Source organism: Platalea leucorodia (genome assembly GCF_965183815.1).
Source record: "Platalea leucorodia genome assembly, chromosome: 8".
Lineage (NCBI taxonomy): Eukaryota > Metazoa > Chordata > Aves > Pelecaniformes > Threskiornithidae > Platalea > Platalea leucorodia.
The window spans coordinates 55,942,264-55,968,717 of record NC_138830.1 but is presented as its reverse complement, the minus strand read 5'-3'; the positions used below and the strand labels follow the sequence as shown (position 1 = coordinate 55,968,717).

The following is a 26,454-nucleotide window of genomic DNA, read 5'->3' as shown; positions in this document are numbered from 1 at the left end:
AGCCCGCACCCCCTGCCCGGCGGGGCCCCGGCGGGGCGGGCGGCGGGGGGGGCCGGGCCGGGCCCGGGGGGCTCGGGGGGCTGCGGAGGGGAGCGGGGCGGGGGGGGGGGGGTCCCCGCTGGCCGGGGTGGGGGCCCGGGGGTGCGCGGGCAGCGGGGGAGGGCGGGCGGGAACGCGGCAGCTGTCGCCGGGCGCGACTCGGGGATGCCGCGACGGGGCGGGAGGGGAGGGAGGGAGGCGGCCCCGCTGCCCCCGCCACGCCCGGGCCGGCACCGGCACCGGCACCGGGACAGGGACCGGCACCGGCACCGGTTCTGCCCGCCCCGCTCCGCCCCGTCGAGGCGAGCCCGCCCCGGGCCCCCCGGCCGCGCCCGGTGTCGGTGCCGCTTGCGCTGGCGGCGGGGCCGGGGCCGGTGCGGGCCCGGGCGAGGGACGGCAGCGCCCCGCGGTGTCCCGGCCCCGGCGGGGTCCCATGGGGCGGAGCGGCCCCGGGCTGCGCCTGGAGCCCCGGCAAAGGCCCCTGGCCCCGTTGCCTCCGGTCCCCGATGCCGGTCCCGGTGCTGCCCCCCGGCCCCCGGTGCCGCTCCTGGTGCTGCACCCCGACCCCAGCTGCCGGTCCCGGTGCTGGTCCCGCTCCCGGGGCCGGTCCCGGTGCTGCCCCCCGACCCCCGGGCCGCTCCCGACGCTGCCCCCACCACCACCGAGGCCGGTCTCGGCGCTGCCGCCGACCCCCGGGGCCGCTCCCGGTGCTGCCCCCGACCCCAGCTGCCGGTCCCGCTGCTGCCCCCTGACCCCCGGGGCAAGTCCCGGTGCTTCCCCCCGACGCCCGGGGCAGCTCCCGGTGCTGCCCCCGACCCCAGCTGCCGGTCCCGGCGCCGGTCCCGACCCCCGGTGCCGGTCCCGGTCCCGGCGGCTCCACGAGGCCGCGGCACCAGGTGGCAGCATCGTCCCGGCCACCGGGCCCCGACATCGGCGGTCCCCGCCGCCCGGGGTGCCGCAGCGGGGAGCGCCCTCCGCCCGCCGGCGCGGGGGGTCCCGGGGGTCCCGGCTGCAGCGGGGCTGGGCACCCGCCACCCCCCGGGCAGCGGAGCGGGGCCGGGGCGGCTCCTCGCCCTCCCGGGGATCCAAGCCCTGGGCCTGGCAAGGGAAGATGCGGCGTTTCGGTGACACTGGTGGCCTCGCCACGTCCCACTCGGCTGCTGTGGGGACCCCCGGCCCGGCCAGCGCCGCTCCCCTTCTTGGGAAAAAGTGGCCTTGGTGCCCTCCCGGTGCGCGGCGGCGTTTGGAGCGTGGTGCCACGGGAGTAGGGCGCGTGGCGTGGGAAAAGGGACGCGGGACGCGGGACGCAGGACGTGGGATGCAGGATGTCTTCTGTCCGTCCCCAGAAGCTGAGCGGTGGTGGCAGGGCTGTCGGTGTCCCCAGGGACAGCGGGAGGGGACGTGGAGCCGCACCAGGAGCGGGTGAGCGTTGGGCACCGGTGACCTGCGGCGCAGCTGGGCCCCGGCGTGGGCAGCGGCACTCAATTGCCCGTCTGTCTGTCCGATCCCATCCATCCGCCGCGCTCGCCCTGCCACCCTGCATCAGTGTCACAGTGAGGACCTGCCCTGGTGGCACTGGCCCGGGGTCCTGGCGCCTGCCCCTGACCCTAACGCGCCGTGGCAGCGGGGCGCCGAGCAGATGTTCCCTGCCACCGGCGCTGTGGCGCGGGGGTGGCAGACGTGACGGGCTCTGACAAGGCGCCAGTCCCAGGTCGCGGTGCCGGTGCTGCGGGCCGCGGGAGCTGCCTGGTGCCCGTGGCTCTGGCTGCGGCACGGCAGCAGGACCCCCACCCCCCCGACCTCTGGCCCTGCACTGCCACCCCCCACCCCTCTCCCCCTGCAAACCGGGGCTCCCACTGGGGTGCAGGGGCTTGGGGTCCCACAGATGCTGGCTCCGAACAGCACCAGCCCAGGCCTATGACTCCCCTTGCTGTGCCGGGTCGGAGAAAGGGTCACCCTATTTTGGAGGGGCCAGGTCCCCCCCTCCCAGCTGACACCCTCTGATCTACCCAGGCCAGTGCAAGAGCTGGTTTTGGGACCAGTTGCACCCCCACTGTGAGTGATGGGACCAGTCGTGTCCCTAATGTGGGTGCAGTGGGACCAGTTGTGGCCCCAGTGCAGGGACTGGGGGGGCCTGGGCAGCGCCCCATCCCCACCATGCCCAATGATGGGGAGAGCGAGCAGCCGGGAGCGCAGAGCCGAGCAGCGAGGTGCCAAATGCCGGCGCAGCAGCCATAAAGCCACTGGAGCTTTGGCTTTTATACGGCAATAAAAGCTAATGTCAGCTATAAAGCGCCAGAGCAGGTCCCGGCGTGCCGAGCCGCCCGCTGAGCCCGGGGCAGGGCCGAGCTGCTGGGAGCAGCTGGGGGGACGCGGAGGTGTCGGCAGCCCCCAGCTCCCTGGGGACACCCCAGCAATCGATACCTTGCCCAGGGTGAGCAGGTCGCTGGGTGCCCCGGGGTGGGCTGCGAGCAGGGGGACGCTGCAGCGGGGCGGGGGACGCCACGGGACGGCCAGCATCGGTGGTGGGGCCGGCGTACCGTCCGACACGTTAAAGATGCTGCTTTGGGTGGTTGTTGTTGTTTTAATGGTTTTATTGCGCGATGCCGGGGCCGGGCCTGGCAGGCCTTAATGAAGGAGATTGATGGCTTAATAGCCTGTAGCCATTACCGGGTAATTGAATGGTTGTGTACATATGATCAGACCGTCAATGCGGACGTGGCTCGCAAGCGAAGCGCCTGGAGCTGCGCGGGGGGGGACACACGCGTGTAGCTCACCCCCACCCCAGACAGATACAGCGCGGCGGTGGCAAAGCCCATGGCCCTGGGGACCCTGGTCTGTCCCCAATGTCTGGGCTGTGTAGGTGTCCTGGGGCCACATCCAGCGGCGAGGGGATGGAGCAGGTCTCCAGGTTCATCCAGTGGTACCGCCTCACTGAAACCCACCTCAGGCCGGCTCAGCTCCCAGCCTGGGCTCTGGGGCACTGAGACCAGGTGCTTTAACGAGGCTGTTAATTAACGGGTCCTATCTATAGGGATGAACAGCGGTGGGGGGGTGGAGGTGGGAGCCATGGGGGTCCAGCATGGACCCCAAACCCGGGGCTGCAGCCGCCGGCACCCGAGGGCTGTGCTGCCGCCCACCCTCCCTGCAAAAGCCGCCACCGAGGAGAAAACCCAGCAGAGTCGCAGCCGGGTCCCCGCGCCGAGGTGTGAGTCAAACTACTCATTTTAGTGTGTGACAACCAGGTGTTTTACAGTATTTGCTACCTGTGATCATCCATCAAAGCAATCGATAGCGTTCCTGCAGAGTTTTATTAATGATCTTGTCACCGGGCTGGTGCTGGGTGCCCGGGGTTGTCGAGAATGATAGATCATTAAGAGCTTTTGCTGCTATTTATTCTCCAGTGACCTTGTCTCTCTCCATAGTTGCTTGCTTAAGAGTTATGAATGTGAGACATGATAATTTGATATTGATCTATTTGGTAAGTTAAAAAATTTACTGCATCGTTGATGTTTTAACAAAGGATCCGCTCGGTCCCTCCCACAGACCGGTGAGAGCCGCCGGTGCTCGGTGCTTGGCTCTGCACGCCGCGGCGAGGGGGCAAGCCGGGTGCCGCGCTGGTGCGTCCGTGTGCCGGAGCGCTGCGCCCGCCCGGCATGGGATGGTGAGGGGCGGCTGTGTGAGCTGTGTGTGTCCCTGGTGTGCCCGGGGGGCCCCGTCCCAACTCTTTCTGAGCCTGAAGTACCGAAATCCAGGTGCTGGCGGTGCCCTGGGAGACGCTGCCGCGGGCAGGGTGCAGGGATGGACGGAGCGGGTGCGCGGCTGGACCTGTCCGTGCAGGCGGGGCGGGCTGGGCTGGAGCGGCTGCAGCAGAAGCAGCCTGTCCCCATCCCTATCCCTTTCCCATCCCCTTTCTTGTCCCCGTCCCATCCCTGCTCCCTCTGCCCAGCACCACGCGTCTGCCAGCTGTCCCCTCCGTGTCCTCTCCATGTTCACGAATTGTCCTGGATGTCCGGGGCTCCTCTGACCCTGGCAAAGGTATTCGATGTAATTACTTGTGCTCCCCATTCCTCTTGCTCTCCCCAGTGCTCCCAGGGTCCCATCGGCTGGCAGGGAAATCTGGGGCTCCCTGTTACCCCCTTGGTACCAGAAAGGACCGGAGCAGCATCCCTCTGCCCTGCTGCCTCCCCAGTGCACTGTCCCCGCACCGGGGATGGACCCACTGGTCGGGGAGCTGCGGGGCACGACCACCTTCCCCCTGGCGTTATCGAGCCTCGTCGCCCACTGCCGCGTGGCTGGCAGCTTGTGCACGAAGTCAAACAGGGACAAAAAATCCGCTTATAAAGGTAGGGTTTATCGATACCGCCTGTCCTCCAGGACATCGGTGACCTTCAGACGCGGGCGCCGGTGTCAGCACACGCAGGAGCAGACATGCAGTGTAACTCACGCTGCATCTGCTCCCCGCTGCCTCCAACCCCCTGCTCGGCCTTGCCCCCACCCCACGCCGGACCACGTGCCCACCGCGGCTTGCACCCCTCGCCACGCTGCGGCCATGCTGTGCGCTCACCCCGGCCGAAAACTGAGCCCATCTCCAGCTCCTGCCCAGCCGCGCCGCTCCTCCCCACCTCCCTGGGCTCGCTGCACGTTATTTAATGCTGCACGGCTCTTCCATCCCACTGAGGTCACTGCAGCCATCCCTGCCCCTTCCTCCCATCTTTCCCCCTCCGTTATGGGACGGGTGTCGCAGGCGGAGGAGCGCTCCCCGGCACCGCCCAGGGCGGCGGGGCTCTGTCCCGGTGGTGCCGGCACCCCTGCCATCACTCCATGCTGGGGCCTGGCTGGCGCGGGAGCACCTGGCTGGGGGAGATGCACTGGGTTGGTAAGCGCAGCCCGTATTTATTTGTGATTTTGTATTTATTTGTGATTTTGTGTTTATTCTTCACTTCTGCTGGGAAATGGGAGGCGGCGCTTGGTGGAGCAGGGAGGTGGACGGTACCGATTCGCAGCAGGTTATGGGACATCCCACGGCGACCTGGATCCCACCGGTGAGGGGATCCACTCGCTCTCTCGGACTCTCCCTCTCTATAAACCGAACTATGAGGAAAGTCACTGAGTCTGTGGGAAAAGGCAGAGAGGAGGCAAAATTACCAAGCATCACCGCAGCTGGCTGAAGACAGGAGTTTAATTTAAAGAGTAATTTCAGCTGGCGATGAGTTGCACGTGGCCTGAGGCAGAGCTATAACAGGAACGAGGATGAGTATCCAAAGGCAGATGAAGGCAAGGGAGCCCGGGCAGCCCTTCCCACCCGGGCGGAGTGGCTCCGGTGGGCTGGCATCGCGCGGCTGAGGCCCACCGAGGGCCAGCGGGGTTTGTCTGCTCCCGGGACCAGCTCGGGGTGGGTGCGGAGGTGTTGGTGGTGTCTGCTTTTCACCTGCCTCCCACCACCTGTGTGGGAGCTAAATAGAGCAGCTTTGGCCAGCATGTGCCTGCTGCCGGCGCTGGCACGGGGCGCAGTCCTGGCCTGGGAACCCCCAGCGTTCAGCCCATGCTTCGCTTCTAGACCCAGGGCTGCCCCGAGCCCCCTGCAAAGGGCTCCTGCACAAGGAAGGTGGCCCTGCAGCTCTGGCTCTGCTCAGCCAAAGAGACCATGTGGGATGAATCCTACTTTTATTGGACTTTATTCATGGACCAGATTGCAGTGAGCCCAGACCTGCCACTGCTCATCACCGCTGGTACCTCGCCAGCGCCGTTGCAGGGGGAGGATGGATGCGGTGGAGGACCAGTCACCCCCCGGGCTCCCAGTCCTGGCCCGAGGCCGTGCTCTAGGCTGGGTAAAAGCGCTGCAGAAGCTCTTTCTTGTTGACTTTTCCCATCTGATTGCGCGGGATCTCCTCCACCACGATCAGCTCGGTCGGGATGGTGTACGGTGCCATGGTCTCCCTGCAACGCAGAAGCACAGTCCATTACGGCCGACAGAGCAACGCTTCCAGCCCCTCCGTCCTACAGAGCCCATCCTGAGACTTCACAGACACCACCGGACCCGGGCGGGATTTGCTCCGGGACCCTGCGTCCTGCAGCTCGTCGCAGTGAACAACCGAGCCGCCCCAGCCGTGGCTCTCCAGGCAGCGTGGCCGCAGGCAAGCGGCTTTGGCTGAAGGCAGACCGTGCCCTGGCTCGGTCGTACGGGCTCGACGCAGACCCCGGGAGAGCGGCGGGGCGGAGGGGTTGCACCGGTCAGTGATCACGCATTTCTGTGCTGCAGAAGAGGGGGGCTGGTGAGCAGCCCCTCTGCAGGACGAGCTGTCCTGGGAGCACCCACAGCCCTAACGGCCCCGAGCAGCCCCACCTGGGGCCCCCACCCATGCCCCAGGAGCCCATTTAGGCTCAGCCCTGGGCCCCAGCCCCGTCCTGAGCCGTGCCTGCTCCCAGCCTGGCTCTGCAGGGAGCTCTGTTGCCAGCGGCTCGTCCCTGGAGGGACCCCTCAGGGGTTCAGAGCTCATCTCCAGCTCCATCCTTGTCCCTGTCTCCTGGGAGGACTCTGGCCCCACGCTGTAGCTCATCTCTGGCCCTGTTTTGCTCCTGCCTGTGTTCCCTGGTTGCACTCTGGACCTGGCCCATTGCTTGCTGTGTTTTGGGCTGGTGACGGACCCTGTTACGCGTACCCAGCTCTGCCTGCCGCGTCCAGCCCCATCAGCGAGGGCACCGCCTGCGCTGGGCCACCCTCGGCTGCCCGCTCCCCGGCCCTTCGGGAGCAGCTGCCCTCGCTGCCAGCCCTGCCACGCAGCACCCCGGGAGTACAGCCCTCGGGAAGGGGCACGGGGAGCCTTCAGCAAGCAAGTCGGAGGCAGAGCCCCTGATGTGGCCTCATCAATCCTCCTCGTTAGAGATGGTAGAGGAAAACAGCGCAGCGGCTTGATGGATGCTGAACCCCTACGTGTCCTGGTGCCATCCCCAAGGACCAAGACCACAGGTGAGCCACCTCCCCGGCGCACGCCGGTGACTTGCCAGTGACTCGTAGCCGCCTGCTTTGGCCCACGGGGGGTCTTCCCGCTGCGGGAGGGAGTCTGGATGCCGAGAATCGTCCCCGTGTCCTTTGCAGAGCGCGGAGGGGGGCTCTCCTGCCTTCTGCTGCCTGTGTGTCACCAACCTGGGGCCGTGCCCAGCTCCGGCAGCGTCCTGGCACTGACTCTAATGCGAGATGCCAAGTCTGCTGAGCCCTTCAACCATCGCCCGGCCCTCCTCCCCCTGCCCGCCACCAGCACCCCCTGCCATATGGATGCCTCTAACTCGGGATGGCGCCTGTCGCCGGGAAGCACGATTGGAGGCGAAAGCCGCAAAATGAATCACTCTGAAGAGGGACATGTGTCTCCTGCCAGGGAGCGCGAGAAAAAGGGCCAAGCGAATGTAAGTGACATAAAAAATAAAGGGGAGAGACAGGGCGAGAGGGAGAGGCAGGCGGGGGGAGCCGGAGCCGTGCCTGGAGCCAGCGCCGGGCAGGGAGCAGCAGCCCCGGAGGAGCCCGGGTGGGCGGCCGGCCCCTCCGACCCTCTGGGGGCTTTTGTTTCAAGGGCTCCTGCCCTTGCTCTGCGCAGGCAGAACAGCATCGTGTCTGCCCGCGGAGCCGGGGACGGCGATGGGGAGAGAGGTGCAGGGACACGGGGGACCACCCTGGGAGGGGGGCAGGCAGGGAGCACACGGGGGGCTGAGCGCAGCCCCCGCCCTGTGCCAGGGACCCCCAGAGCAACACCTGGGTGGCCCATGGGTGGTGGAAGGAGGGATCTGCTGGGGTCACCAACGTCCCTGCCGGGAGGCTTAGGGATGAGCAGCCACCGCATGGCATGGCGAAGATCTCCCATCCCCGGTCTCCATCACTCCTGCCCTGTGCTGAGGCCACGAAGGGCCCTGGATGGAGACCCCCGGAGCACCAGACCCCCGTACCGACCGGGACAGGCCGAGCCTGGCCAGGAAGGGGCATCTCAGCTTGCAAGAGGACATGGGTAAAATCAAGCAAAAGCTGCTGGTGGCCGTGGGCTGCCCCGGGAGCAGCAGGAGTCCCAGGTGACCAGCAGCCAGAGGGTTAACACACGCACAGCAGCAGGAGGGACGCCCTGGCAGGGTCTTGGCCCCTCCGCCTGAGCAGCAACCTGGTGTGGGTTTGGTTTCTTTGTTTGCTTCTCTTCCCCCACTACGTAACTGTTTAATCAGAGCAGCAGCCGGCCAGCTAGCATCTTCCTTGCATTTGCTAAATCGCAGTTCCCCCAACTGTGATTTTTGCAGATCCAGGGGAAATCTTTAATTGGCTGCTGCGCAGCCCCTGATGAAACAAGTGCTCCTGCCGCTTACAAAATAGCGCCAGCCTCGCCAAAAATATCCGCAGCCCGAAGGAGGGAGTTGCCAGGAAAAGAAAGAATCTGCTATTAAATATTTTGCTAATGGAATATTAGTGATAAACATGGTGATTCTGCTTCCTGGCTCCCGCCTGCTTGCGCTCCCGTGGCTGATGCCCGAAACCTCGGCACTGGCCGCTCTCTGACCCATTTGAACGAGGAGGCACAGGTTTCTGTGCCGAAACCTCGCAGGATGGCAGGCAGTGCCACGCTCTCCAGAAAGGCAGAGAGCACGGGTGCTGCGGTGATGCCGAGCAAGGTCCGTGAGCTCTGGTGTCTCCCCCCTCTCCAAACCCCATGGGAGAGGTCTCCGGTGTTAACTGGGGACTGGGTTGGGCTGGCTTCCAGTGAGTAGGAAGGCAAGCAAGGAGCGATGGCAGCAGCACCGGGGAAAAGCTGAGCAAATGTTCTTGCTGCTGAGAAAACATGAAGCTTCCCCTGCCCTGGTGCTTGCTCTGTGCTTTCTCCTGGCAGCCAGGCTCGGGGCTGCGGGGTACGAGCCGCTTGGCCGCACCGTGCAGGTCGTTTATCAAAGGCACTTTTGGGGTGAGAGGCCCATTTATTTCCATTATCTCACGTGCTCGGCGACCTCCTGGTTGGAGCTGTGGTCTTTTCTCCATCCCCAGAGCCTGCGGCACAGCGTTGCTGCCAGCCACCCCTTCACCCCTCCTCTGACGTGTCCCTAATGAGGGTGCTGCAGGCTTTCAGCCTGCTTTCCCCGTGCCGTGCCGCTCGCCGTGCGCTGCCCCGTGGCAGCTTACCTGGCCCAGTCCTTCAGGTCCTTCACGGAGAGCATCTTGCCCTTGCGCAGCTGCACGACAGCGCTGACCCGCTGGCCCCAGACCATGTCTGGGGGCCCGATCACGGCCACGTCTGCAGAGAGAGCAGAGGACTCAGCCTGAGAAACCCAAGCAATTTCTGGGGGCAGGAGCGGGGTAGAACTGGGGCTCGGCACCGCTGGTAGGTGCCAGCAGCAGCGGTGTGCAGGGAAGAGCAGTGCAAGGAGGAAGATGCCACGGGATGTCAGTACAGGAAAACACCGGGACTTTTGTGCTGATGCAATTTCCAAGAACAGAGCTTTTCACCAAGGAAAAGGCCCCATGGTTTGAGCAGTTTCGAGCCAACGGGGAGGAATAGGATGTAGAGAGCGGTGTGGAGCCGGGGGCACCGCTTCCATCCCCTCGTACAGGGTCACGCACAAGGGCAGGGCAGATTTAATTATAGTCTCATTGCCAAAATCAGATGAGAGCTGCTGCTGACTCGGCACTCGGCCGCAGGCTTCACGGCTTCAGCCCCGGGAGAGAAGTAACAGCGGGCTTTAAATGCAGCCTGCTCTTCACTCGGACCCAGCCTCGCTGATGGGAAGGCTGGGAAAGAGCCTCCAGGCATGAGCCCTCGGGAACCTTGCGTCTGCACTGCTGAGCCAGGGCTGTCGCTAGAGCCAGGCTTCTGCGTACCGGCACGGCACGGGGACCAGGGAAGAGCAGCGTACCTGTGATGTGCGGGTGCGCAAGCAGATGACGCTCCACCTCCAGAGCGCTGATTTTGAACCCCCCGTTTTTGATGATGTCTACCGAGGTGCGGCCCTTGATCCAGTAAACGCCGTCTTTGTATGCTGCTGTGTCTCCTAAAAAGCAAAGTGGGCTCCGTCAGAAGCCATCCCCTCGCTTCTCCTCTGCCTTTCCTGACACGCAGATGTGACACTCGGGCGATGCCCCGGGCAGGCGCTGAGCCCGGCTCCCTGTACGGACACGTGGGGAGAGCCAGGCTCAGCGTGATGGTCATGAGCATCCCGGCAGAGACCCCAGGGCTGGGGTGTCAGCCTTCCCCACACGATAGCCTGCTCCCACGGACATGCAGAGGGGAGACAGCCGTTGCTTTTCTGTGGAGGGAAAGGGAAGAATAAGGCTATGCACCCAGAATTCCTTTAATATGGAAGCAATGAAATAGGAGCCATGGCTGTAGGTGGGTATGTTCCCCAGCACGCTGTCAGCATGGACCACAAGACAAGCAGGCTCCAGCTCAGCCCCTTCCTCATCTTCCTGGCAATCACCAGTCATGAAGACCTCGGTTGTCCCGTCCCGGTAGGACGTGACTCCTCCTGGACCTCTGCCATCACCGGGGCTGCTCAGCCCCCATCGCGTAGTCCCCAGCCTCCTCTTCCTCCCACCCGCTCGCTCAGGCCAGCGATGAGACACCCACCTCCAGCAGCCTGCGAAAGCCACGGCGGGTCTTTCCTAGCCGCTCCAGCGCCCTGCGCGTGCCCCGACCGCAGCCACCAGCCCCTGCCATCCCCTGGAGCAGCCCTCGCTGTTAATGCTGCTGCTCGCGAGGGGGGCTTTCCCCAGCTCCTGCGTGGCTACCACCAATAAAAAAAGGTGGGGGACGACGTCGGGAAGACGCTGTCCTAAGCTACACGTCGGATCCGACCTGTCCTTTCTGCAGGGGGGGAAGGCGTGTGGCAGGTGTGAGGCGGTAATTAGCCGAGGCTGGGAAGATTGAGGAGAGGGGTCATGTCAGCACAACCTGGCTAAATGCTTAACAAGCTGGTGTACTTTGATAGCTACTTAAGATGATTACTCACATCCTGCTAATGGAGCCTTTGCCAACCGGTGGGCGAGGGGGGGCTCGGGACCTCGCATTTCCATTTCAGAGCCTTGATGGCAGCACCAGGGGGGCCCTTAGCTCTCCCCCGGCACGTCAGTCTCCATCCTCTCCTTAATGATAGGCGCTGCCATTGTGTCCACACACCCAGCCCGCTCCCCGCTGCGGCTTCGCTCGCAGACCTCATTTCAACTGCCGGCTGGAAAGCTCGAACGCGGAGATGAGACGGAGATTGGCAGCGGAGAAAAAGCAGCTTCCAGCAAAGCAGGGTGAAGTGGCACCGCTGGGGCTGCAGGAGCTCCCACGCTCGCTTGCCTTGCCCGCCGTCCAGGTGCGTGTCCCAAATCTGGGGGAGGAGGACGGCCCGGGGCGCTGGACCCCAGCATCCCTGCGGCCGGGAGCCTGCTGAGCCAGGAGGACCTGCTAAACCTCTGGTTTGGGTGAAAGCTGTGCAAGAAGCACGTGGGCTCCGGTATGGGTTGAAACCTGGGGATGTTTTTTGGGTGGCCCAGGGAAGAGCTTCCCCACCACCAAGGACTGCGTGGACCCCAGTCCCGTAGGTCATGTCCACCAGCTACGCAGCTTTACAAAACCCCGTTTCCAGCTCGCCTCCGGCACACCGCGGAGTTTGCACGTGGTGTGGGCAAAGGCAGCAAACACCCAGAGATTTACGGTGTCAAAGCAATGAAATAGCAGAATCAGTTCTGAAATTCGGGCTGCTCCCCCAAAGAGCTGTGCCCTCGCTCAGCTGGCACATGCCAAAATCCTGAGCAGCTCATCTTGCTCAGTTCAGCCAGGGAATGATTAATTGTTCCTGTATTTGCCTGCCTGCCTCTTGGCGCTCTCCTGGATGTTGAAAGCTGTCTGGAATATTTTAAAGTTGTGGGAGAGTTTTAAACTTGGGCTCTCTGGGTGTTTGGCTGCTTGGGGTTGAAAGGAATTCATGACTGCTGTGATAAACTACCTTCTGCGCCCGGTATCGCTGTGGCATGTGTGACTGACACAGGACCGGAGAGTGAACATTAATTAAAACGTGGCACTGGGGGACCAGAGAGCCACGAGCTTTCGGCAGGGAGATCAGGAGCTGCTTATTCATACAGAGAAGACAGGGAGAGGAGAGGGAATTCAGACCTGGTTCAATGACACACGGTTCCCACGTTGCTCTTCAGGATTTAAGCACACGAAAGCTGCCACATTTGCATTTTCCCCCGCTCTGCGATGGGCAGAACGGTCCCAGGGACAGGTCCAAGGGACGCTTGGGTCCGTGAGAGAGACCTGGGTGGGGGCAGGAGATTTCTCTGCACCAAGGTCTCCCAATGTGAAAGCTGAAGGGCTCTGCGCCTGCCTGGACGACTCGCTCCCCTTATCTCTCCTTACAAGGAGCAAGGACTCAATTAACATCCCTGCGTGCCCTTGAGTCTGTCGGGGAGGTATCAGCCACGGCTGATTTCTCTGGAGCCTGTTTGCAAAGCAAACTGCCAGGGCAGAGCCTGTCACCGGGGTCTCGTCTCTGCCCTGCTCCCGTCCCCCCATGCACGGGGCCTGGGCAGAGCAGGGCACACAAGCCCCAGATCCCATTTCCATCGAGGGAAGTCTCTATGCCTTTCTTGCGGCAGTGGGATTTCAGGGCATGTCTGTACCATACGGAAACACCTGAGCTGCCACAGCCCGAGCTCCCGGCGCCGTGCGGAGAACCCATCCCGGCCCCGTGCCGAGGCGACGCGGGCGCTGCGCCGGAGCCTGGCGCTGGAGCAGGCTCGTTAGGCTGGGCGCTGTGCCCGGCTGGCTCAGCTGGGCGGCAGCTGGAACCAGGCTGGCTGATGGCTAGCCCACGTCAGCATCCCTGCATGGCCATCGCCAGCATCCCTGCACGGCCGTCGCGAGCATCCCTGCACGGCCGTCCCCTGCCTTCCCAGCTCTGGCAGGAGCATGGGCAGGGGCTGCTCACGTCTGCCCGTGGAGACGTGCCCCACGCTCGGAGAAGTGCCACTGCCAACTGCGAAATGTGCTTTTTGAAGGAGTCGCACTCCCCAAGCTGACATCCTCCCAGATGTCCCTTGACACGCCTGAGGGACGGGATGGCATCCAGAGGGACCTGGACAGGCTGGAGAAATGGGCCTGTGTGAACCTCATGGGGTTCAACAAGGCCAAGGGCAAGGTCCTGCACCTGGGTCGGGGCAACCCCTGGTATCCATACAGGCTGTGGGATGAAGGGATGGAGAGCAGCCCTGAGGAGAAGGACTTGGGGGTACTGGTAGACGAAAAGCTGGCCATGAGCCGGCAATGTGCGCTGGCAGCCCAGAGAGCCAAGCGTCTCCTGCGCTGCACCCCCTGCAGCGTGGGCAGCGGGGCGAGGGGGGGGATTCTGCCCCTCTGCCCCCTCTGGGGAGACCCCCCTGGAGCCCCGCGTCCAGCTCGGGGGTCCTCAGCACGGGAAGGACATGGAGCTGTGGGAGCGGGGCCAGGGGAGGCCACCGAAATGCTCCGAGGGTGGCCCAGCTCTGCTGTGAGGGCAGGCTGAGAGCTGGGGGGGTTCAGCCTGGGGAGGAGGGGGCTGCGGGGAGACCTCACTGCGGCCTTGCCGTGCTTAACGGGGGCTTATAAGAAAGATGGGGACAGACTTTTTAGCAGGGCCTGTAGCGACAGGACAAGGGGTGATGGTTTTAAACTAGAAGAGGGGAGATGTAGACTAGATATAAGGAAGAAATTTTTTACAATGAGGGTGGTGAAACACTGGGAGAGGTTGCCCAGAGAGGTGGTGGATGCCCCATCCTTGGAAGCATCCAAGGCCAGGGTGGACGGGGCTCTGAGCACCCTGACCTGGTTGGAGATGTCCCTGCCCATGGCAGGGGGATGGACTGGATGGCCTGGAAGGGTCCCTGCCATCCCAAACCCTTCTGTGGTTCTGTGTTCCCCACACAGCCAGGAACAGGAGGAAGAGTCATTTCAGCTTGGGCAGGGAGAGGAGGGGAGACCCCCTCCTTGCCGCTCACCTTCCATCCCCATGCTCCCCACAACCCCTGCCGCTGCTTCTCACACGGATCCCTCCGGCCCCATCAGCAGCGCGGCACGGCGGGCGGTTAGCGTTATTATTGCGAGCTTCTGGGACGAGCTCTGTGATTTCCCCCCGTCTCTTTCTTTCTGTCTCCTCTCTCCCATAAGCCGAGCATCGGGGTCTTGCTGTCACTTCCCGCGCTGACAGGGCAGAGCACGCTCCGGGGGACCGCCGTCCGCCGAGGACAGCCACATTACCCTCTGCCCCGCGCCATCTGCTACCAGCCGAGCACATCAAGACGCCGTGTGTGCCGGCACATCCAGCGCAGCAAAGCGCTCGCTGCCTCCCAGGCCAGCGGGGATTTCCCGGGCCAGTGAGACTAGTTAAAAGGATGCTGTCGTTTGCTTAATGGCTCTCCCCCACATGCTGCTGTTAAACAGTGCTAAGAGCGTCATTTCCAAACCTGGCGCTGCGCCGAGGGCCCGTGGCAAGGGTTGTGCCCTCCTCCCCGGGGCTCCCGACGTGGGTCCCTGTGCCTGGTGGTGCACAGCCCACCCAGCCCCTGCAGGCAGCCCTGCTGCCGGCGTTGCGCTCCGTCCACCGGCTGCCCCGGCTTTTTCTGCTCCGTTATGCGGGCTGCCACCTCCAGCGGGCTGCAGGCCATGGTGCTGCTCGCCCAGCAGCCTCTGAGCGCTTTGCCACGGTGGGTGCCTCCTCCCCGGCTGGCAGGGGCAACAGAGGCCATTTCTGAGCGGGGGACAGAACTCTCCCCCTATGAGATGATACCGCTTTCCAAACCATGTTTCTGGCGACCCTCCTTTGCAGCCAGCCGTGCCCGTGGCTCCCGGGTGCTCCCAGGGAGCACCCAGTGCATCAGCACAGGGACAGAAGGGATGCCGTGGAAGCGGTTCATCAAATTGTGGGTTCAATACCTGTGTGATCCTGCTCCTGAACCACCATCTCCTCTTGTGTGAAGCGGGGACAGCTGCCTTTGCTATCACCTGGCCACCTCTCCTCTCTGTGCAAATGCCTGAGGGCAGGGATCCCATGCGTCCAGCCTGGCCGGGAGCCCCAGGGCTGCTGCGGCTGCAGAGGAGCCCAGCCAGCCCGAAAATCCGCCTCATCCTCCTGCTACACCAGCCTTGCGCCCGTTCTGCCTCCTGCGCTGCCCGGTGCTGCTCTGGTTTCAGGAGGACTGCCGTGAGCTCGCAGCAGTGAGACAATCTCAGCTTGGGAATGGTGAACCCCAACAGCACCCCGTCACCTCTCCATCCTCGTTCCCAAAGCCTTTCCCTTCCTCCTCCCGCCGGCACAGGAATCGCCCCGGCAGGGTCAGGACAGCCGTGCCCGTCCTCAGATGCTTCCCACAGCATGGAGCCAGAAACAGGCTTTCCTTCCTCGCAGCCAGCTGCGCGGGGAAGGGGATTTTGGCTGATGAGAAGATTATGGTCTCTGACACCACATCTCCGCCTCTGCTTGCCCGGGCCACCTCCAACCGGGCTCCTTTCATCAGACAAAGCAGCCAGCGGCAGAAGCCTCCGTCGCACGTGGTTCAGCTCCGGTGCTGCGGCGCAGCTGATGCTGGCGAGGCCATGGGATTATTGTTTCCCTGACAGCAGCCGTCACCGCTATCTTTGGATTTGTTTCAAGATGCTCAGTGGGCATCTGTTCTGCGAAATGTTAAAGGCTCTGCTGAGCTGCATACTGAACAGGTCCTGTGCTGGGTGAGCTGGGGGTGGGCTGCACTTTGACAGAGTTTCAGACAATTATATATATATATATATATATATAAAATCATAGAATCATAGAATCATAGAATGGTTTATGCTGGAAGGGACCTTAAAGGTCACCTAGTGCCAACCCCGCTGCCATGGGCAGGGACACCTTCCACTAGATCAAGTTGCTCAAAGCCTCATCCAACCTGGCCTGTTTTATATACATATATATATATATGTATATATAAAAAAAAGAGGCAGCAGGCTGGCTCGAGTGGCACGGCTCTGAGCAGCAAGGGGGGATGCGGCCGGGCCAGGCCTCCCCATCAAGCTGCCAAGGGCTGCCCGTTCAGCACCTTAAAGCAAGCTGCGGCCATCTCCATCAGCCTGCAGGCTCAGCGGGTCCCACGCCACGCGGACCCATGGCTCAGCACGCAGAGAACCATGCCGTGAACCAGCAGGCGCTGCGTGAAAGGCATACAAGACCTTTTCCAGGTTACCTTTGTTTTAAAAACAAGGCTTTTTGGTAAGATCTATTTAGAGGGAAGGGTTGTCTATAGGTAGTTGTTTGGCAATGGCTGCTGGGCTGTAGACGCACGCCTTGCCCAAATGAACTTGAAGAAGCAGACACACTGCAATGAATCATAGAATCATAGGGTGGTTTGGGATGGAAGGGCCCTTTCCAGGCCATCCAGTCCATCCCCCTGCCATGGGCAGGGACATCTCCAACCAGATCAGGGTGCTCAGAGCCCCGTCCAGCCTGGCCTTGGATGTTTCCAAGGATGGGGCATCCACCACCTCTCTGGGCAACCCCTTTCAGTGTTCCACCACCCTCAGCGTGAAAAATTTTTTTCTTCTTTTATTTTTTCAATGGAGACCTTATTTCCAAACTCAAACCCAAGAAATTTCTGCAATGAGGTTCTCCAAGTCGCACAATGCTCGTTGCAAAGACGAAAGGGCCCTTGTGACTCTGCCGCTACGGCCTTTAGTTTGTGCCCCTCCTTCGCAGAGCGGAGAGATCTCCCAGCGACTAACGCGGTGCCTGAGCCGCTTTCCCGGGATGCGCCCAACAGGAGCCTCTTTGCTCCCAAGGGCAGAGCTACAGGAGCAAACCCTCCTTCGCCCACGGGTCGCCTTGTTCCTGGCAAACACTCCAATGTTTCTACATCAAAGGTGTCGTGAGCAAACATTTGAACGAACTATTGACCAAGAGAACACTTCAGCTGGAGAAATGAAATGCTGAGCAGCTTGGAGAGGCTCTGAGAGAGCAGAAGTGCCCAGGAAAAAAATGAGACTTTTCAGGTAAATCACGAGGAACGGTGACTTCAGCCCAGTCTAGATGCAGAGCTGGGACTGTCTTAGGATCTGCTGGAAGAACCCAATGAACGGTGTTGCCCTCGTAATGGGCCTGGCCCACCGGGCTTCGTTAAGCAAAGATCTCAGCCCTGCAAACGGGGGCTGAGGAAGGGTTGGCAGCCGGGAGCTGCGCCCCAGGAGGAGCCCACCCTAGACACAGCCGGTGCCGACACAACGTCCCTGCTCCTCGGGGACAGATGTCACTCGGATGCCTGGAGGGACGGCGAGATGAAAGATTGTTTGGTAACACGTGTCGCCAGCTTTGCGGCAATGACAGTGTCGGCTGCGCTGCGACGTGCGAGCTTCAGCTGCAGCTCTGCGAGCCGAAAACTGGCACGCCGAGACGACACGAGAGCAACGCGGCACCACGCTGACTTGCAAATTGTCACACGGCCTTTCCTGGCTTCTGGGAGGTTTTTCACCATCCCCCCCTGTTATTTATACACCTATTCCTTTGTGTTTAAAGCTCCCCAGAAGAGAAGTGCCAGGCGTTTTCCGAGCAGCTCGCCGTGCCGCCCCAGCAGATGGGAGGCAGGACAGCACAGGCACCCGAGGACACGCGCTGCAAAGTTTGCAAACCAAAGCCACGCTACCAAACGCCACGAACAGAGCCCGGCCCGGGAGTGTCAGACCGAGCGGATTTTGCTGTTTGCAGCTGCAATACGAAAGGCTTGCTCAGGACCTCTCTGCCTGTGTGGCTGGGCAGGATTGAAGCTGGGCAGATCCGGCACTGGTAATGCTTGGCGCAGCAGCATTCGTGCACGGCAGCGGTGGGGAAAAGCAGCAGGGGAGGGATGCCGGTGCCCTGGACTTGAGTCCAGCCTCGAACACAGCCTTTCCCTGGGTCCCGCTCAGGCTCTGGCAGCGTGGCGAGGACAGCCTGGGCTCAGGCCAGGTCCAGCCTTCACAGGGGCACTTGCGAAAGCTGAAGATAGAAGCAGACAGCGCTTTGCTGGAAGCACACGGGAGGCATTAGAAGCAGCATCGTGCATAGCTGTGGTGTCAGAGGAGAAAGCCTCAGCCTTGCCTTGTGTATTATCAAACCTGGTCCAGGTTGAGGACGTGGCCCCTGAAGGACAGGAGAGCTGGGACACTCATGGCTCTGTCTCCCCAGGGCATCCCACGGCAGAAGGGTCTGCAAACGTCCCTGCCATTCTTGTTCACAATTACATGGTGCTTCTGCAGACCAAGCGCAGCACAGCAGAAAATACCAGCAAAACACCCCTTTGAAAGGGAATCTATTTCGTTGAGGAGACAAAAGGTGGATTATTTTTACCCTCCTGCCATGGTGGCAGCTAATGCTCTCATGGGGAGCTCCAGAGTCTTGATCAGATGCTGCAAAACATCCCCCTGCGTGGGGCACAGCCCTCGCCCCGGGGAAACGGTGCTCTCCGGCAAGGCTGGGCTCGAGTGCTGCCTAAGTGATTTGCTCATGGTGGAAAGTGCTCGCTGACCCAGCAGGCTGGAGCTGCTCGTTTAACAGGTTCCTGGCTGCTGGAGTGGCTTTTCCAGGTTTCAGAAGTGCCTGCGGAAAAACCTGAAGGTGAGGAGCCCAGGGAGGCAAACCGGGTCTCCGGGGCCGGAGCGGCGCGGCAGATGCTGGTGGGCTCTTCCCTGCCAGCAGCAGAATGTGGTTTGAGCACTTTCTAATATTAATTAGACCTTTTGCTGTTAATGAATCATTCCAGATTTTGCAAATTAAGTCTTGGCTTTCGAATGCTTCATGCAGAGCCCAGCCCTGCGTGCCTCAGAGGGCTGGGCTGGAGAGCAGGGATCTCTCACAGCCACTTTTCCAGGAGACGCTGACCCACAGGGACACAGAAGAGACCCATATGGCTGCTCCTTTGGGGACAGTCCCCCCGTGCCGCCCGTGGACAGGGCAGGATGGTGGGGGACAACCAGCAGACGCTGCCGATGCTCCGTTCCTGCCGGGCTCGACACCTGCTCTTTTGGGAGCCTTGAAGTGTTTTTTCCAGGAGGAATTCCCTGCTGTCAGCTGCTCTCCTGGCACCACGATCCCTCATTTCCAGAGATAAGAGAGGAGCGAGGCGCTCGCCCTCCTGCATTCCTCTGCACTGCATGTACCTGGAGGATTGCCGCTCTCGCCAAACGAACATGTCTCCCAGCTGGCAGATCCCCGGGAAGCTTGCAGGGAGGCAGTCGGAATAATCAGTCTTTGCCCTTCTCCGGTGCCTTTCAGCCGAGGATCTCAAAGCACGCTGATCCAGAGGCTAATTAGGCAGAAATGGGAACAGCTGGCGGGACAGCGGCGGGATGCGGCCTCGCTGGCTGCTCACACCGCAGAGGTTGTGCCTCCGTCTCTGCTCTACCCCGGGATTAACTCTTACCTATCTCCTGCTTCCCTAAAACGGCTGTTGATGCTCTTGGTCCATCCCAGGCTGAGGCAGAGCTCACCCTCTGGCAAAGAGACACACATCGGTGATTAAGATGATGATTTATTTTCCAGGCAGGATTGGTTCAACAGTCTGGGCAGGCAGTGAAGAGCCTCAGCCCTGATCCTGATACTCTCACTGGTTCGGAGAGCAGAGCAAAAATCCGGGGGCTCAAACCCCCTTTGCCTGAACAGGGCTTTGCGGGAGCCAGTCCCAGTCCCCGGGCCAGATTGCACCAGCGTGCACGGCTGAACGGGGGCACACGGGGGCCCAGCCGAGGCTTGTGATGGCCACCCTGCCCGCTCAAAGGCAGCTGCGGGTCCAGGCACGTCCTCCTGCCTTTGGGCACAGCTTTTCTCGAGAAGCTGGGCAGGATCAGGTTCCTGCCTGCAGATGAGATCCATCCCGGGCTGTTACACACAGCCCAGCAGCAGGGCACAGAAATGCTCCTTCGTGCCCTGAACACCAAGCTTTCGGCTTTGGGAGCACCCTGCAGCAACGAGCTCCGGGCACCCATCGCCTCAGACGGACCAGCACTTCTTTTCACGGGTTTCAAGTTTCCCCGCTCTTTCCAGGGCAGTTCAGCGTCTCACTGGTCTCCTAAATCCATGGAAGTTGTTTTTTTGCAGGTAACGCAGACGCGGTGGGCCCGGGAAGCTGCAAAGCGTGGCATGGCAGTGACGCTGCTGCAGCCGCTCTGCCCAAGGCCAAGGGAGAGGAACGGTTTTCCCATCCCTCTCGGCACAAGCTCCGCTCGCAGCCCCAACTCCATCGCCCAAAGAAACGGTTTCTTCCCACTGCCAGGGGTCCCTCTGCTTGCCAAAAGCCGCAGGAGGAGACGTGGGGTGGACAAATGATTATAAGGTGAGCGCTAAAGGATGTCTATAGGAATTAGTTCATTTGTCCTTTCTGCGGCCAAGTGCCCACCTTGGTTGGCAGAGGGACGGGAGGCTCTGCGATACGGCTCTGTTATGGACATAAACCTTTCCCTCCCCCCAAGCAATGAAAACTGCATCAATAGATCCCCCATCTGCTCGCATACATCACACACTTCACTCCAGTTTATTAGCTGGAATAAATCATAAATATTTCATTATACATCAACGACGCTCGACTCCGGGAAGGCGCAATCCATCACCTCGACACTCCTCGCGACCTGCCGCCATGCAATAAGCTTTCCAGTCTATTAAGCAAGATTGATACAGTGTGCTAGGATGGACTAGGGGAATTTATTTATGGAGCGCTGGGAGAGGGAGGGCACCGAATGCATGGTGCCGCACGGGCAAATCGGAGCTGCTCCCGTTAGCCCCTTGGACCGGGCAGCCCAACCAGAGAGCCCCGGAGCAGTGAGAGGCAGAGTCCCCCCCCGAGCACGGGGCGAGGTAGGACGATGCTGCAGCAAAGCAGGGCCCGGGCTGAACCCCGGGGTGCCCAGGTCCGGGTGCAGGACCCCGGGGTCCTGTGCAAGGAAGGGGAGCTCCCGCTCCAGGCTGGACCGCACGGATGGATTGGCAGAGCTCCAGCAGAAAGCTCCCACCGCTGCCCTGCTCGGCACCCCCACGCTCATCGGCACCGAGGGGAGAGCCCAGCATTGCTGCGGCTGCACGAGCGCTGCTGAACAGGTTCCTCGGTGCTACGAGAGCCGCGTGTGCCCAGAAATACTGTAGTGCCAGCATTTTGCTACTCTTTGAAGCTCCAGGCTCATTTTAATGCCACACCTTCTCCTTTACTTCTGCTCATCGTGAAAATGAACACGGTTGCCAGCTCAGCAGAGGCCAGCAGCAAGCAGAGGGGACTTTTCCAGTGCACGGTGCAAGCACAGCACCGCTCCTCGCCCTCCACCGCCACCACGTCCAGTCGCGTGGGGCACTGCCACCCGTGCTTCGCCCTCACAACCTTAGTGCTATTGCACACGGCAGCGATGCTCCCACAAACTGGTGTTATCCCCCCTCCGTCAGAGGTGCAAAGATTAAGCGATTCACCGAGGGTGACGCAGAGCAGCTCTGAGCCCAAGCTCAGCACTCTCAGCCCCTCAGCTGCTGCTCTTTCCATGCCGGAGCCGACGGAAAGCCCAGCAGAAGCATGCTTCCTCCGACAGGGACCTTGCAGCTCAGCCCCCAGCTCAGGAATCCAACCTCACCCATCCAAGAGAGACCTCGTCTCTCCAAGCCTCATGTAACAACCCTCGGGCTGAATAGCGGGCTTGCGACCGGCCGATGAGGTACCAACGCCTGATGGATGCTCAGCAAGCTGCTAACCTGGCACACGGTAATCCGGAGCGCTGCGCTGCTGGGATTGATTAGAGACAGCCTTGCTCCTGAAGGGGATTGACACAGCCTCGGCAACGATGATGTATATGTACATATCTATTTAATGAAATGCTAAATGATAGGCTAGATAACAGAAGCAACTTTACCTTGATTTATTGCATGGAAATGAATAATGTTTGTCACTGCTGTCAGCCATCTTGGCTAAGAACAGAGGTTACGAGCACAAATTGTAGCTAATTAACAGTAATTAGCACTCCTGAAATTCTGGGTTTTGGCTCCTTTGCAGAGGCCGGTGGTGCAGCAGCGCGTGTCCCAGGTCACCTCCTGGCATCAAAGTCAACGAGAGCCGACCCCCGACCCTGCCCTCCCCATCCTTTCCGCAGGGTCTTGGATCCTCTTTTGAGTTACAAGGGGATCCAAAAAAGTTCCTGTTAATCCCGATCCAGGGTGTAAAGTTGAAATCTTGAACTTCTGCCTTTGCGTACCTTTTCCACCCTGCACAGACCACGACGGTGAGACCTGCCGAGCTCCCCAGCTTGCTGCTGCCTCCGGAGCCTCTCACAGCCGTGGAGCGGCTCTTTGGGGCTCCTCAAGTCCATCCACCCTCATCTGGTCCCTCGGACCAGCAAAATGCCTTCCCTGGGCTCACGAAAAACAAGGATCAAAAATAGACGGGCTGCTTCTGCAGGGGCATGGGACTGCTCCAAGGCACCGCTCCCGTTGCGGTGTACCGAGGGTTTGGTGTGCGCCGCAATCATTAATAAAGCATCAAAGGCTCCTGAGGGGAAGAGTTTGAAACTTCTTCGAAAAACACATGCATATTAATAATGCACCAATTATTCATGAGGAAACCACCTCCCCTCCCCAGCAGCTTCCAGGGCTCCTGTTTGCTCGGGTGCTGCCTGGGTGCAGTGCAAAAGCCCTTCCCAGCGACCCAGCCGAGCCACTGGCACCAGCTCTCCGCCGGGAGAAGTGCCGGCACCGCGCTCCTCAAACCAGCAGCTATCCTGGCACCGGCAGCCCCGGCACAGCGCCTCGACGCTCTTGCTGGCAGCAGCCCTACCTATCTGCTGCCCGTCTTGCTGCCAAAACCCTCCAGCGGAGCCAGGGAGCGGCGGAGAGGAGCTGCAGCCCAGAGATACGTTCCTGTGGCGGCGAACGAGCAGATCAGCTCGGAGAGGAGCGGGCCGCTCTCCTTGCAGGTCCCACCGACCGGCATCAGTCTGCCGAGCCCTGGTGCTGATGCTCTGCAGAGTGGGGATGGATTTCCTAGCAAACCCCAGCCCAGAGCCTCCTCAAGGACCAGAGCAAGCTCTGCTCCAACCCCCTGGAAGGGAAGAGCCCTTCACCCTCTGGTCAGACGGAGGAGCTGCCCCGAGGGGTCTGGATGAGGACTCGTTCTCCAGACGAGGGCTGTGCAGCCACCGAGCTCAGCCCAGCACGGGGAGGTTTGCCGTTGCCGTCACTGCAAACTGCCCGGTGGCGGTGGGAGCCCTGGGCGGAGGTGAGGACATCCAAAGACACCGACGCACCGAGGATGATACTGGTTGCTCCCATGCCTCCCCCCAAAACAATATCTGAGAGCAATAGGTGGCTGTCACGCTTTGTGGGCTGCCGTCCAGTGAGGCAGAGCAAGATTTCGACACTGGTACAGATTTCTACCTGCGTGAAATCTGGAGGTAATTTAATGGCTCACGAGAAAGGAAATAAATCTATTAGAACGGAATCGCTGTTTGTTTACGTATCTTGCAATGAACATCACCACGAGCAGCAGCAGCAGCAGGTGTATGTGCAAGCACCATTTATTTACATAATAAAATTGCCAAGTAGATTTGTAGCTCAGGGGCATCCTTGCCTCTCTGTGCGCCTGCCTAACTCCCATTAGCACTAATGGCAGGCGCTGTGTGCTCAGCGAGCGGGGAACAGACCCTCCAACTGCCCTAATGGCTGGTACTAAGGGATGGAGGGATGCAGACGTCTCCATGTGTCGGTTCCTCTCCCCCAGCTCGGTCAGGGGATGGGAATTGCATCGCGGCTTCAAGCTGCTTTGCAGTCCTCCCCATCTGCGAGAGCTGTCGGGTCGGCTGCGAGCTGCCGGCTCCTGGGAGAGAGGGGGTTAAGCGATTGACTCCCCACTCTCAAAACTTCTCCAGAGACCCCTGTAGCATCCAGCAGGAGGAAAAAAGAAAAGCAGAATAAAAAAAAAAAAAAACAGCCTGGAATGAATTCCTGTCATGCTCTGCAACGGGGAAGTTTGTTTGTATTCCGCAGGCAACAGCGCTGAGCCTGCTGTCAGAGCCACGCTGGGAGAAAGGGCAAAACCCTGCCGAGATGAAAGAATGTGAAGCACTGGTACAGCCTCCCCTGGCATTTACACCTGGAAAGAAAAAAAAATCACTCAAGGGCATCTCACGAAGAGCTGTGCTAATAAGGCACTCCTCCCCACGCCGTGTGGCTGCGCCGGTGGAGCGGGAGGTGGAGCGGTGCCGGGAACGCTGGCAGCATCTCCAGGTACCTGGGAGGCGAAAGCTGAAGATAAGACAAGTCTGATTTCCACCCAGTAATCCTGAGCTGTGCTCTCCCCCACTCTGCTTCCAGCTAGGGGACGGGGGAGTCAGGGACTTGCCGCGGGACAGAGGAGGAGTGCAGCTACCCCCTGTCTCGGCTGGTAAATCAGTGATGCCTTCCCCGCACAGCCGTGTTTTTAAAAGGCTCCTCGAGTTTATTGTAGCTCTCAGGCAGCAGGGTGAGAAGCCAGGACGATGCTCACTGCCCCGGTGCTGTGCCCTCACGCCTTGCCTGCACGTCCTGCGTCCTTCGCCATCCCGAAGCCTGCTCGGTGCAAACCCCCCCGTCCGCGCTCTGCTCTACAACCCCGACCCGAGCGCTCGTGCCACCGCACAGACCCGGCTCTGCTCTCGAGAGGACTTTTCTCCTGGGGCACCTCGCTCACCCAGAGTGCTCTGCCAAGCACAGGAGAGAAGGCAAGGCAGTATTTAGGCAGGGGCCAGATTAACCTCTTGTGACACTTGGTCGATGCCTTCACACAGGATTCACCCCAAGGGTGCCACTTCTGGTCACTCTGGTTTTAAAGAACTGAGGTTCCAAAGAGAAAAAAAGCACAGGAAACTACAGGACGGGAAAGATGCAGGTTATTTTTGGTCCAATTTGCATGAAAATAGGCTATAACCCCAGTGACTGGACTGCACCAGTGAAGTTGTGGTGGGCTCTTGGTTGGGTACCAAAGTCTGGAGCCTTGGGTTCTGCACGCAAAGTCGAGGCCGAGGGATGCGCCAGCAGGAGCGTTTCCGATGCCGGCTCCTCACGCCCACGCAATCAGGGACGGGCAGGAGAACGTACACGCATCTGCCGCCTTTGTGAACTGCGAAGCTCACCCCGTCCTCGGCACCATTTCATGGTCCTTCACAGGCGCAGAGGATTCCAGCTGAACGCGAAGGGCTGGCAGTGGTGTTGGCAGCTCTCTAAAACCCACAGATGAACAGAGCTAGCAGCTTCAGCTTAATCTGCAGACACATTAGGGGAGTTTGGAAAGCATCATCTGCCACATCCCCTCCAAAGCCGAAACCCTCTCCCACCCCTGCGAGACGGACTTCCCAGCATGCCCAAACGGCCAGCAGGTTTTGGCTAGCAAATACAAAGGCCCATCTCTGTACTATTGTTTCAGGGCCTTGGGGACTGCTGCATATGGTCCCTGCTCCAGCCTTGGCTTGGTTGGCCACCCCTTATGTGACATATGCCAGCAGACAAAGTGCTGGGCACCAGCTTTCAGCCAGGAGAGGCCAGCACCAAACGGATTAACAAAAACTCAGCCCTCGGCAGAGCCTGGCAGCATCCTGGCTCCTGCCTGCCCTTGGTGTACCTCGTTTCTGGGTACACTCTGCACGTGTAGCTCAGCACGACCAGGAGCCTCTCCAACCCTTCAGCCCATCGCAGACCTGAAGGAGAAGCAGCAGATGAAGCCTCCCCAGCCCGGGGAGGCTGCGCACCCTGCTCCAAGGGTGCCATACTCCTCTAAGGGGAAATAGCAGATAAATCAGCCAAACCTTTGAATGTTTCTGCAAGCCGGGCAGCCAAGACTTTGTAGGTTCACTCGTCATTAGCAGGAACTCATGGGGGGCTGATATGACACAAGTAGGCTGGGCACGGAGAGCCCCCCCGCTGCTTACAGCCAGAATTACTGCAGATGGGTTTGCCCAGAGGACAAGCCAGAAAAGAAAATGGATAAGTAAAAATGAAAAACGTGTTTGTTTTTTTTTTTTCCACATTAGCATTTAAATATTTATAGAAATCCCTGCAGACAACAAGATGAAAAAGAAAACTCAAAGACTAATAAATAAGTAAACGCTCCAAGGTGTGGCAGCCCAGCTGAACGCAGCTGCCACTCAGCTGGCGAAACTTTGAAGAGCATGGTAACCATGCGTGCACGGCTAAAAATAATAATTGTAATAATAAAAACAGTAGACCAAACCCCTCTGCTTTGCCTTCTGCCCTCTGCAGAAGAGCTGAGGGATCAATCACACCTTAGCTAAAGAGAGCACTACCTCTTCTTTTCCGTGCCGTGACCTGTCCCAGTCTGGTGAGACGAATTATTAAATAAAGCAGAGATAACGATGGGAGGTTGTTGACTAAGAGAGGCAGCGGTGGGATACGAGGAAAGATATCTGCCTTAAATTG

At 60.6% G+C, this 26,454-nt stretch overlaps 1 protein-coding gene across 13 annotated transcripts in view; it reads right to left on the bottom strand.

The window, feature by feature from the left end:
- Positions 1–5,410: 5,410 nt before the first annotated feature.
- ACSF3 (acyl-CoA synthetase family member 3) overlaps positions 5,411–26,454 on the bottom strand; it is a 67,181-nt gene continuing 46,137 nt past the window's right edge. For 6 of the 13 annotated variants that reach the window (XM_082320154.1, XM_082320156.1, XM_082320149.1 and 3 more), the window contains exons 8-10: positions 9,919–10,053; positions 9,188–9,299; positions 5,411–5,979 (exon numbers count right to left, since the gene is read on the bottom strand). In XM_082320154.1, the coding sequence (XP_082176280.1) occupies positions 5,862–5,979; positions 9,188–9,299; positions 9,919–10,053 (365 nt within the window). In that variant the 3' untranslated portion in view covers positions 5,411–5,861. Of the gene's footprint in view, positions 5,980–9,187; positions 9,300–9,918; positions 10,054–10,179; positions 10,309–19,283; positions 19,328–19,444; positions 19,515–23,893; positions 25,958–26,454 lie in introns of those variants that run through there. The other 7 variants (XM_082320151.1, XM_082320159.1, XM_082320160.1 and 4 more) reach the window with 7 other exon arrangements.